Source organism: Pelodiscus sinensis, chromosome 8 (assembly GCF_049634645.1).
Source record: "Pelodiscus sinensis isolate JC-2024 chromosome 8, ASM4963464v1, whole genome shotgun sequence".
NCBI classification, from domain to species: Eukaryota; Metazoa; Chordata; order Testudines; family Trionychidae; genus Pelodiscus; species Pelodiscus sinensis.
This window is the reverse complement of record NC_134718.1, coordinates 48,295,560-48,308,133: the sequence shown is the minus strand read 5'-3', so window position 1 is coordinate 48,308,133 and position 12,574 is coordinate 48,295,560. Positions and strand designations below refer to the sequence as shown.

At 40.7% G+C, this 12,574-nt stretch overlaps 1 protein-coding gene across 1 annotated transcript in view; it reads right to left on the bottom strand.

The window, feature by feature from the left end:
* The window catches only part of TCERG1L (transcription elongation regulator 1 like), a 247,187-nt gene that overhangs the window by 57,343 nt on the left and 177,270 nt on the right, over positions 1–12,574 (bottom strand). The window contains exon 6 of the mRNA XM_006136638.4: positions 5,167–5,261. Coding sequence (XP_006136700.2) covers positions 5,167–5,261 — 95 coding nt within the window. The remainder of the gene's footprint in view (positions 1–5,166; positions 5,262–12,574) is intronic.

The window sequence follows — 12,574 nt, the reverse complement described above, 5'->3', positions numbered from 1 at the left end:
AAACACTTTGGTTGGGCAGTGAAGAGCCAGTGGTTGCAGGAAGCAGTCTCCATAGTAAGCAACTGGAGCTGCTCGAAGTCACGCATCAGAGAAGTTGAGACTGCTCTGCATAAGTTCATAATTCAGTCATAACTAGGTACCTATTTTTAGATAATTTTGCATTACTTTGGTCAATGATAATGCTGTTGAGAGTGGTCCTCCACCAGCTGTGTGTCTGACAACAGTTCTTATGCTACCAACTGGGAGCCTGACAAATATAGACATGTTAACTATTTGAAAATTGCATTTAAACACGTATTTATCCCATAATCTAGAAAGCTATAGATAATACACATTTTAAGGGTTAAAAAATCAATTTATACCAGCAGTTTAAAGAAATGAATGGAATGAAGGAAAGAGATGCTATGATAGTGTAACCCACACACCTAGGGTATGTCTAGACTACATGGCTCCGTGGACAGAAAGATAGAAAATATGGCAAAAGACCAGCTTGGCTTAACAAGGAAATCTTGCATGATCTCAAAATAAAAAAGGAGTCATATAAAAAATGGAAAGTAGGACAAATAACAAAGGATGAATATAGGCAAGCAACATGGGAATGCAGGGGCAAGATTAGAAAGGCAGAGGCACAAAATAAGATCAAACTAGCTACAGGCATAAAGGGAAACAAGAAGATCTTTTATAAATACATTAAAAGCAAGAGGAAGACCAAGGACAGGGTAGGCCCACTGCTTAGTGAGGAGGGAGAAGCAGTAACAGGAAACTTGGAAATGAGATGCTCAATGACTTCTTTGTTTCGGTCTTCACCGAGAAGTCTGGAGGTGTGCCTAACGTAGTGAATACAAGCAGAGAGAGGGTAAGTTTAGAAGATAGGATACACAAAGAAAAAGTTAAAAATCACTTAGGAAAGTTAGATGTCAGCAAGTCACCAGGTCCTGATGAAATGCATCCCAGGATACTCAAGGAGCTGATAGAGGAGGTTTCTGAGCCTTTAGCTATGATTTTTGAAAAATCATGGCAGACAGGGGAGATTCCAGAAGACTGGAAAAGGGCAAATATTGTGCCCATCTATAAAAAGGGGAATAAGAACAACCCAGGAAACTACAGACCGGTCATTTTAACGTCTGTCCCAGAGAAGATAATGGAGCAGGTAATTAAGGAAATCATATGCAAACACTTAGAAGGTAATAAAGTGATAGGGAATAGCCAGCATGGGTTTGTGAAGAACAAGTCATGCCAAACTAATCTGATAGCTTTCTTTGATAGGATAACGAGCCTTGTGGATAAGGGAGAAGCGGTGGATGTCATATACCTAGACTTTAGTAAGGCATTTGATACAGTCTCGCATGATACTCTTATTGATAAACTAGGCAAATATAACTTAGATAGGGCCACGATAAGGTGGGTGCATAATTGGCTGGATAACCGTAGTCAGAGAGTTGTTGTTAACGGTGCTAAATCCTGCTGGAAAGGGATAACAAGTGGAGTTCCGCAAGGGTCTCTTTTGGGATCCGTACTGTTCAATATCTTCATCAATGATGTAGATATTGGGATAGAGAGTACGCTTATTAAGTTTGCAGATGATACCAAACTGGGTGGGGTTGCAACTTCTTTGGAGGACAGGGACATAATTCAAAATGACCTTAGCAAGTTAGATAAATGGTCAGAGGTAAACAGGATGAGGTTTAATAAAGAGAAATGCATAGTGCTCCACTTAGAAAGGAACAATCAGTTCTATACATACAAGATGGGAAGCGACTGTCTAGGAAGGAGCATGGCGGAAAGGGATCTAGGGGTCATAGTGGACCACAAGTTGAATATGAGTCAACAGTGTGATGCTGTTGCAAAAAAAGCAAATATGATTCTAGGTTGTATCAACAGGTGTCTTGTAAGCAAAACTCTTGAAGTCATTCTGCCACTCTACTCTGCACTAGTTAGGCCTCAGCTGGAGTACTGTGTCCAGTTCTGGGCACCACATTTCAATAAAGATGTGGAGAAATTGGAAAGGGTACAGAGAAGAGCGACAAGAATGATTAAAGGTTTAGAGAACATGACCTATGAAGCCAGGCTTCATGAACTGGGCTTGTTTAGTTTGGAAAAAAGAAGATTAAGGGGGGACATGATAGCAGTTTTCAAATATCTAAAAGGATGTCACAAGGAGGAAGGAGAAAATTTGTTCCTCTTGGTTACTGAGGACAGGACAAGGAGTAATGGGCTTAAAGTGCAGCAGGGGAGGTTTAGATTGGACATTAGGAAAAAATTCCTAACTGTCAGGGTGGTCAAATATTGGAATAAATTGCCAAGGGAGGTGGTGGAATCTCCCTCTCTGGAGATATTTAAGAACAGGTTAGATAGACATCTGTCAGGGATGGTGTAGACGGAGCTTGGTCCTGCCTTGAGGGCGGGGGGCTGGACTCGATGACCTCTCGAGGTCCCTTCCAGTCCTATTATTCTATTATTCTATGATTCTATGTGGATGAGTTTACTAGACATAGGAAAATGAAGTGCGATTTAAATAATCGCTGCTTCATTTACATCAAAATGGTCACCACGCTGTGCCGATCAGCTGTTTGGCGGCACAGCAGGTCAGTCTGGATGCACCGCGGTTGACAAGGGAAGCCTTTGTCGACCGCTCCGGTATGCCTCGTGAAATGAGGTTTACCAGAGTGGTCGACAAAGGCTTCCCTTGACCACCGCGATGCATCCTGACTGCCCCACTGTGCCGCCAAACAGCTGATCGGCACAGCGGAGTGGCCATTTTGATGTAAATGAAGCAGCAATTATTTAAGTCACTGCTTCATTTTCCTATGTCTAGTAAACTCATCTACATGGCTCCGTCCACATAGGCATGTAGTCTAGACATACCGATAGTGTGGTTACTTAAGAATGCAAGTGGTACCTAGACCACAGCAAGAGTTAAGATCAAGAGACCTCTATAGCATGGGTTGGGAGCCACCTGGCTTTTAGATCAGAGGGTAGAGGCTCCTATACTCAGCTCCAGAGGTCCCAGGTTCAAAACCGACCGGTGGTTGTTACAAGAGCTCCCATGAAGTATCAATGCTGGAGAGGAAGTAATATGATTAAAAAGTAATGATCACATATAGAGAGCTCTTAATCTTCAAAGCACTTTGCAAACTTTAAGCTCTCCATAATACTTCTGAGCCAGTGCTGCATGTGAGGTTGGGAGCAGTTGAAGAGTTTGAAGAATGATGGACTGAGACATTATGATTGTATAAAGCATAATGACTCTAGGATGCTCAGGGATGGTGCAATAGGAATGGTAGAGATGAAACACCGAATAGCAACCTCTGCTATTCCTTTCCAAAAGGTAGAGGGTGCTCTTAATGCACTGCTGCCTTACTGGGATAAACTGGTAAGGTAAAGAGAAAAAAAGAGGAGAAGAGACCTATCACCTATAGTTCTCAAAGGGTATGTCTACACTACCCCGCTAGTTCGAACTAGCGGGGTAATGTATGCATACCGCACTTGCTAATGAAGCCCGGGATTTGAATTTCCCGGGCTTCATTAGCATAAGCGGGGAGCCGCCATTTTTAAATCCCCGCTGCTTCGAACCCCGTGTAGCGCGGCTACACGGGGCTCGAACTAGGTAGTTCGGACTAGGGTGCCTATTCCGAACTACCGGTACACCTCGTTTCACGAGGAGTAACGGTAGTTCGGAATAGGACCCTAGTCCGAACTACCTAGTTCGAGCCCCGTGTAGCCGCGCTACACGGGGTTCGAAGCAGCGGGGATTTAAAAATGGCGGCTCCCCGCTTATGCTAATGAAGCCCGGGAAATTCAAATCCCGGGCTTCATTAGCAAGTGCGGTATGCATACATTACCCCGCTAGTTCGAACTAGCGGGGTAGTGTAGACATACCCAAAGGGACTAAGCAGACTCATCACTGTTGCCTATTGTGTGGAGATGCTAGAGTATGAGGTGCACAGTATATGGATAGGATTGTTCCCTAATTTGTCCATAACTGCATAATCTCCATGTTGTCTTCATGAGGTAAGTCAATCTTTCAATAGATCTGAAAGGGATTAGATTCAGATTCTATACCCTTTACAATCCATTGAGAAAGAATTTGGGTATAAAAAGCTACACAAATACTAAAAAAGTACAATGCCAGTGTTACTGCTAATCTCTAATAAAAAATCTTACATTAGATAAAAGTTTAATTATCATTAACATTTGTTATCCATACATATCAATTGCCATCTTTATGTAATGAGCTCATTAATGATGTTTAAGATGGGGTAAAAGTATATTAACTACATACACAGAGGATATCAAGTTGAAAAGTGTTGCACTGACAGTTAAGTAGGAGCCTAGAAATGAGTCCAGGTGTGCTTCCCTCATGACTTGCTGACATTTCTGCACACACATCTGGAGTTCAGGGAGCTCTAGCTGCTTGATAGTTGGGGCTTGTGGATCCCAATTTTCCAAGTCATTTAAATTGGCATATAAAGCAATATAAAGACCTAGACTCTTTTAAAGTGCTGTGTTAATTTCCCCACTCCTTCACTCCCCAGCACTATTTAGAATGTACAAGATTACAAAACTGACTGAAGGTATGTCTACACTTGCCCCACAGTTCAAACAAGGGAGGCAAATGAAGCATACCAAAGTTGCTAATGAAGCACGGGATTAAATATCCCATGCTTCATTAGCATATTTGCAGCTGGTCGCCATTTTAAAATGCCAGTTGCCCGATTTAACTTGCCACATGTAGACACAGTAGTTGGATCAGAAACCCTTCTCTCAATTTAACTGTTACTCCTTGTGCAAAGAGTAACAGTTAAATCGAAGGAAGGGTTTCTGATCAAACTACCACGTCTACATGCAGCAAGTTAAATCAGGCGACCGGCATTTTAAAATGCCGACTGGCTGCGAATATGCTAATGAAGCATGGGATATTTAAATCCCGCGCTTCATTAGCAACTATGGTATGCTTCATTTGCCTCCCTAGTTTGAACGAGGGGGCAAGTGTAAACATACCCTGAGTGGGTAGATTTGATAGAAACCTATAGAAAAAGAGAGCATAGGGGACAATCCTGTCTTGACATAAGAAACTCCACATCCCATGATAGTCCTATAGTCACTCTCTGATTTTTGCAGTTTAGAATTTTTAAATTAGAACAAAATTCATAATGGGAAACAGACCTTATCCTCATCATTCTCTGTTGGCTTGCTTTTTCTGTCGGTATGTATAAACAAGGCTGGTGGGCAGGAGGTTCTATTTGATTCTTTGCCTTTATCTGTAAGGGAAAATATATATATATTAAAATTCACAAAAACATATTTCTCATGACTCACTGAGATATCTATTAATTTTCTATCACTTGGGAGCTGTGAGTTTAGCTGTAAAGACTAAGTCCCCCTTCACGAATAAGCTGGATGACAAAACAAAATGTTCCATTATTTAAAATAAATGATTTTGGTGTCTGGTAGAATTGACCTACTCAAGTCTCCAAGATATGCAGCCACGGCATCAGGAGTTGCTTGAATCCTCTATGAAGTGTTGGGGTGAAGTTGAATTAACAATACTAGGTCAGGGATAGAACGGCAAACTCACAGCACTGGAAAATTTAGGACCTCAATAAGCATTCATAAACCAGCTCACACTATGTATTACTCAATTCATGTCAAAATGGTTGTTCTAGAACAAAGAATATGAAAAATTCCATAGAGATCTAAATATTCTTCTACCTACCTCAAAACTACCTTCTCATGCACAAAGAAAGGAGTGAATACATTACATTACAAAATGTTGACATAAATATATACATTCAAACACACTATAACTTGCCCATTATTTATTGAACTATATTATATTGTATTTATTTATTTATTATGACCTTGAGCAGGTTACTGCGGATTATGTAGTGCTGGGAAGAAGGATGAAAGAATTCGAAGAGCAAGTGGTGTTCTCGTCTATCCTCCCTGTTGAAGGGAAAGGTCAGGGTAGGGATTGTGAAATTGAGGAAGTAAATGTATGGTTGCTCAGGTGGTGTCGGAGAGAGGGCTTTGGTTTCTTCAATCATGGGACTTTGTTCCAGGCACAAGGATTGTTAGGAGGAGATGGGATCCATCTAACCAAGGGTATGTCTACACTACCACCCTAATTCGAACTAGGGTGGTAATGTAGGCATACCGCACTTGCAAATGAAGCCCGGGATTTGAATTTTCCAGGCTTCATTTGCATAAGCCGGCGGGCGCCATTTTTAAATGCCGGCTTGTTCGAACCCCGTGCCGCGCGGCTACACAAACAGGGAGGAACTAATAGGGGAAGTAGAGGTGGGTGACAACCTGGGAAACAGTGATCATGAGATGGTAGATTTCAGGATCCTGACCAAAGGAAGAAAACAGAGTAGTAAAATACACACCCTGGACTTCAGAAAAGCAGATTTTGACTCCCTCAGAGACCTGATTGGGAGAAACCCATGGGATGCTAACATGAAGGGGAAAAGAGTCTAGAAGAGCTGGCAGTATTTTAAAGAAGCCTTATTGAAGGCACAGGAAGAAACCATCCTGATGTGCAGCAAGAGAAGCAAATATGGTTGGAGAACGGATTGGCTTACCGGGGAAATCCTTGGTGAACTTAAGCACAAAAAGGAAGCTTACAAGAAGTGGAAACCTGGACAGATGACACAGATGACTTGTGTATAAATGTATAGCTCAAGAATGCAGGGGTCAAGAATCAGAAAGGTGAAAGCGTAATTGGAATTGCGACTAGCAACGGATGTGAAGGGTAACAAGAAAGGTTTCTATAGGCATGTTAGCAAGAAGAGGGTGATCAGAGAGGCAGTGGGGCCCTTACTGGATGAAGGAGGTAACCTAGTGACAGATGATTGGGGAAAGCTGAAGTACTCAATGCTTTCTTTGCCTCTGTCTTCACAGACAAGGTCAGCTCCCAGACAAATGGACTAGGTGACACAATATGGGAAGAAGGTGAACAGCCCTTGCAGGGGAAAGAACAAATTAGGAACTATTTAGAAAAGCTAAACATACACAAATCCATGGGTCCAGATTTAATGCATCTGAGGGTATTGAGGGAGTTGGCAAATGTCATTGAGGAGCCTTTGGCCGTTATCTTTGAAAAGTCATGGAGATCGGGAGAGATCCCAGATGATTGGAAAAAAGCAAATGTAATGCCCATCTTTAAAAAAGGGAAGAAGGACAATCCAGGGAACTATAGACCAGTCAGTGTTACGTCAGACCCCGGAAAAATCAGGGAGGGGATCATCAAGGAATCCATTTTGAGGCACTTAGAAGAGGAGAAAGTGATCAGGAATAGTCAGCATGTATTCACGAAGGGAAAGTCATGCCTGACCAATCTTATTAGCTTCTATGATGAGGTAACTGGCTCTGTGGATATGGGAAAGTCAATGAATGTGATATACCTTGAGTTTAGCAAAGATTTTGATATGGTCTCCCACAATATTTTTGCCAGCAAGTTAAGGGAATATTGATTGGATAAATGGACTGTAAGATTGATAGATAGCTGGCTACAAGGTTGGGCCCAGTGTGTAGTGATCAACGGCTTCATGTCAGGTTTCCAGTCGGTTTCTAGCAGAGTGCCCCAAGGATCGGTTCTAGAACCAGTGTTATTCAACATCTTTATTAATGACCTCACCCTCAGCAAGTTTGTGAATGATACTAAGCTAGGGAGAGAGAGAGATTTGTTGGAGGGCAGGGATAGGGTCCAGAATGACCTAGACAAATTGGAGGATTGGGCCAAAAGAAATCTGCTAAGGTTCAACAAGGACAAGTGTAGAGTCCTGCACTTGGGACGGAAGAATCCCAAGCACTGTTACAGGCTTGGGATCAACTGGTTAAGTAGAAGTTCTGCAGAAAAGGACCTGGGCATTACAGTGGACGAGAAGCTGAATATGAATCAACAGTGTGCCCTTATAGCCAAGAAGGCTAATGGCATATTAGGTTGCATTAAGAGGAGTATTGCCAGCAGATCCAAAGACGTGATTATTCCCCTTTATTCCGCTCTGGTAAGGCAACATCTGGAGTACTGTGTCGAGTTCTGGGCCCCCAACTACAGGAAGGATGTGAGCGCATTAGAGAGGGTCAAGTAGAGGATGACCAAAATGATTGGGGGCTGTATCATATGACCTATGAGGAGAGGCTGAGGGATTTGGGTTTGTTAGTCTGCAGAAGAGAAGAGTGAGGGTAGATTTAATAGCAGCCTTTATCTTCCTGAAGGGAGGTTCCACAGAGGCTGGAGAAAGGCTGTTCACAGTTGTGACGGATGGTAGAACAAGGAGAAATGGTCTCAAGTTACATTGGGAGAGGTCTAGGTTGGTTATTAGGAAAAACTATTTCAGTAGGAGGGTGGTGAAGCACTGGAATAGGTTACCTAGGGAAGTAGTGGAATCTCCATTCCTAGTGGTTTTTAAGTCTCGGCTTGACAAAGCCCTGGCTGAGTTGATTTAATTGGGATTGGTCCTGCCTTGGGCAGGGGGCTGGACTTGATGATCTTTTGAGGTCTCCTCCAGCTCTATGATTCTATTGTATTTATAGTCTCCATCCTGCTCCTACTGAAGACAATGGCAGAAGCATGATCAGTGTTTGTATTGGTACATCTACACAGCAGTGTTATTTCAGAATAACTGATGATAACATCTGTTATTCCAAAATAACATAGTCTGCCTCTACACTACAAGCAGTTATTTTGACATAATGTCAAAATAATGGTAAGCTGGAGGACTTCTAACTCTGACTCCTGTAACCCTCATTTTATGAGGAGTAAGGGAAGTTGAAGGAAGAGTGCTCTAACTCAGTATTCCTGGTTTGTAGACAGCACAAAATCCGAAATAAACTATTTCAAATTAAGCTATGCAATTGACATAGCTCAAGTTGCATAGCTTATTTTGGCTTTAGCCCTGCTGTTCAGACATGCCCTAAATGACCTTAACTACTTGGACCATAAGAAAAACTGGAAAAATGTTTGGAAATTCATTTTCTCCAAAGTTTGTTGGCTACTGTCTCCTTAGTACAATGAAAGTGTTTTAAGTAAACCCTTAAGTGCCAGATTGCAGTCTGGCTGCTTAACAGATGTGGTCTAATAAATAGAGAATAAAAATTCATTCAAAAAGCTTAGGGATATCTGAAAGATATCCTTTAAGATAGGAGGCTCATAATTAGTTTGGTCTTCAGTACTATACATTTCATTCTACTTAGTGTGTGCAGCTTATGTTTCTAAACAATTATACCTATGCAAAGTGATTGCATGGGTATAATTGATTAATAATATTGGGTGTAAAATAATGCCATATCAGAATAGCAGTATCTTAAACTCACCTTGTATCAGGGCAAACAACAACACAAGGAGCTGGACAGTGGAAAATTATCCCGATATGTGTGATAAAACGTGTTTAAAATGAAGGTTAGGTTATTTCCTACAATACTATTTTGCCACTCAGTGAAGACAATGAATTTTCACTAGCAAGTAGGAGAGTGGACAGCCAGGTATCTATACACACACTACCATATCACCCCATTTACGGACAAATTTAGCTCCAGAAAAGATAAGATCTGAACTTTAAATGTCTCTCCTCATTCTTCTTTCCCTGATAACTCTATTTATTGATTTCTGCATCATTAACTTGCACTCAGTAATCACACTGTATTTGATATAAGTCTCTTCTTACAGTAGATTTAACCTTTGGAAACCCAATTGACTTAATTGGATTTACATCAGTATGAGTGAGTGAGTGGAGATTCATACCCTCCTTGTATAGTATTACAAAATCTGGATACAGGATTCTCTCTTCTTACTACAAATTTTTAGTAGAGACATTTGAGGATCCAAGATGACTCTCACCATCATTAGAGAAATATGGAGCTTCAAGCTAAAGGCTCAGCTCTCATATTATGTTATCACTGTTCTAAAGTTAACACCTCTGAAATCTTTCTTAAAGAAGATTTGACATTTCTTCAGAATTGTTTCACCAAATCATTCCTGTTTATTAGCTCAGCTCCACGATATCCTACCATTTATTTGATACTCTTTTCAGAGTTGGCCTCAGAGCCAACTTCTGGTCATTTGTCTTCTCTTTATTTTGATTAGCACAAGAGGTTAAGTCCTCTACCAATGAAATCCCAGACATTCACCTTTTTATCTGAAACTGCAGAAACAATGGACAACAAAATGCTTTTTTTCCTAAATTCCTGCCCTACTAATGGAGATTTGTGCCTTAATGTGCCTGCTGAAATAGATGGAGAAATGTTCTTTTGTATAAGGTACTTCCTTTAACGCACATTGATTTTGCAACAACTTCAGAGGCATGTGGATTAACCTGAGTACTCTAGGCTTTTTAGACACATAATTGGCTCTGTTGCTGTGCTTATTCTAGCATAGGATAATTTATTCTATAGCTCTCTGAGGGATAACGATATTGTAAAATATAAGATATCTAAGTATTTCTTGTTTTGTGTCCTTCCACAAACTCTAATGCTCTTATTGTGAAATAATCACTGTATAGAAAAAAGAACTACTTCAGTATGGAATAGTCAAGGAACTAAATGACTGTAAAGGTATAATAACTAAATGCTCATACTTACAAAATAATAATCAGAAGAAACAAATATTTGAGGCAAAATATTTTTGTACATGGATATCTAATAAAATGGGGTCTTTGTTTTTTCCCTTCACAGTTTAGGGAGAAATCACAATAACCCTTCCAACTGGAAGAAGAGTTATTGTGATTTTCCCCTCAACTGGGAGGATGAAGCTATTTTATATTGTATTTAATATCATCACTGTTCTGGTTTCAAAATTCATCAAGATCTCTCTGTTTCTTTTTCATATGCATTTACTTAGATAATGTGTTTATATGTGTGTGAGGCACTTATAGAAAAGAAATAAAGCATTAGTAATGTTTAAATAGTCACAGTTATAATTTAATTGATAAATATAATAAACGCATTTGGTCCATATTTGAAATAGTTGTACATGGGATGGGACACTTAGGGTGTGTCTAGACTACAGGGGTTTTTTCAAAAAAAGTGGCCTTTTTTTGAAAAAACTTCACCTGCCTCTAGACTGCTGCCACTTTCTTTCGAAATTAAATCAAAAGAACGCGGCAGTTTTTTCGGCTGTGGAAAACTTCATTTTATGAGGAATAACACCTTTTTTTGAAAATGCTCTTTTGAAAAAAGGCATTATTAAATGCAAACAGTGCTTTTTCAAAAGAGAGCATCCATACTGCCTGGGTGCTCTCTTTCGAAAAAGTGGCTCTTTTTTTCGAAAATACTGGTTGCTGTCTAGGCGCAGTCTTTCGAAAGAGGCTTTTAGTCTCGACGTAGCCTTAGCAACATCTCAACATATTGTCCATAAACCTGAAATTGCAGGAATTAATTAAATGTGATAGACAAATATGACTACTAAGCCTGAGAGCACAGATAGTTACTAAAGTGTTAATGAGATATTGACATTGTTGAAAGATGGTATGGTGACAGAAAATGGAAGCCTACAAATTCAATCAAGGGTCATGGGAGGAAGGTGTGGTCACCGAACCTTCCTCCCATCTAAATATCTCCCACTCCAGATGGAATCCTGGCACCAGTGCAATATAGTCAAATGGAAGATACGTAACTGCACTCTTCTGCATATATTCACAAGCACAATGACTTTGTTTGAGAGCAATTAGAGAGAGTTGGATGTTAAGCAGTAAGTATGGCTTCTAGTCCTTTGTGTGTTTCTTTCTTTTCTTCTGTCAGAGTAATGCTTCTCCTTGTGGAAATGAGAAATTGAGATGTTTTAAAATGTTCCCAAATTGTATAGTCCTGCTTATAAAAAAGGGATGGTGGGCAAAGGAAGTATGATCCAGGACGGTAACATTCAAGGTCAGAAAATGTTTTTGCGCGATTGGATGCTTTTCTAAAAAGCTGTGCTTTAGGAATTATTTTGTCAAATTTTATAGCTTGCCTTTTCCAGAAAGGCAGACTAGATGATCACAATGATCCCTTCTGACCTTAGAATCTATGAATCGTCTCCCACTCTCACCTTCTCTTAAGTACTCCCTTTCTAAGGGTATGTCTACACTACCACACTAGTTCGAACTAAGGTGGTAATGTAGGCAACCAGAGTTGCAAATGAAGCCCAGGATTTGAATTTCCCGGGCTTCATTTGCATATTGCCAGGCGCCACCATTTTTAAATGTCCGCTAGTGCGGACTCCGTGCCGCGCAGCTACATGCGGCATGGACTAGGTAGTTCGGACTAGGCTTCCTATTCCAAACTACCGTTACTCCCCGTTATAAGTATTTCTGGAAAAGTGCATCTACATTGGCAGGATGCTTTTCCGGAAAAGCACTTTTTCCGGAAAAACGTCCGTGCCAATGTAGACGCGCTTTTCCACGAAAAAGCCCCGATCGTCATTTTCGTGATCAGGGCTTTTTTGCGGAAAAGACTACTGTGCTGTCTACACTGGCCTGTTTCTGGAACAGTTTTTCCAGAAAAGGACTTTTGCCCGAACAGGAGCAGCATACTTTTCCGGAAAAACACTGACAATTTTACAGTAGATCGTCAGTGCTTTTCCGGAAAAGCAAGCGGC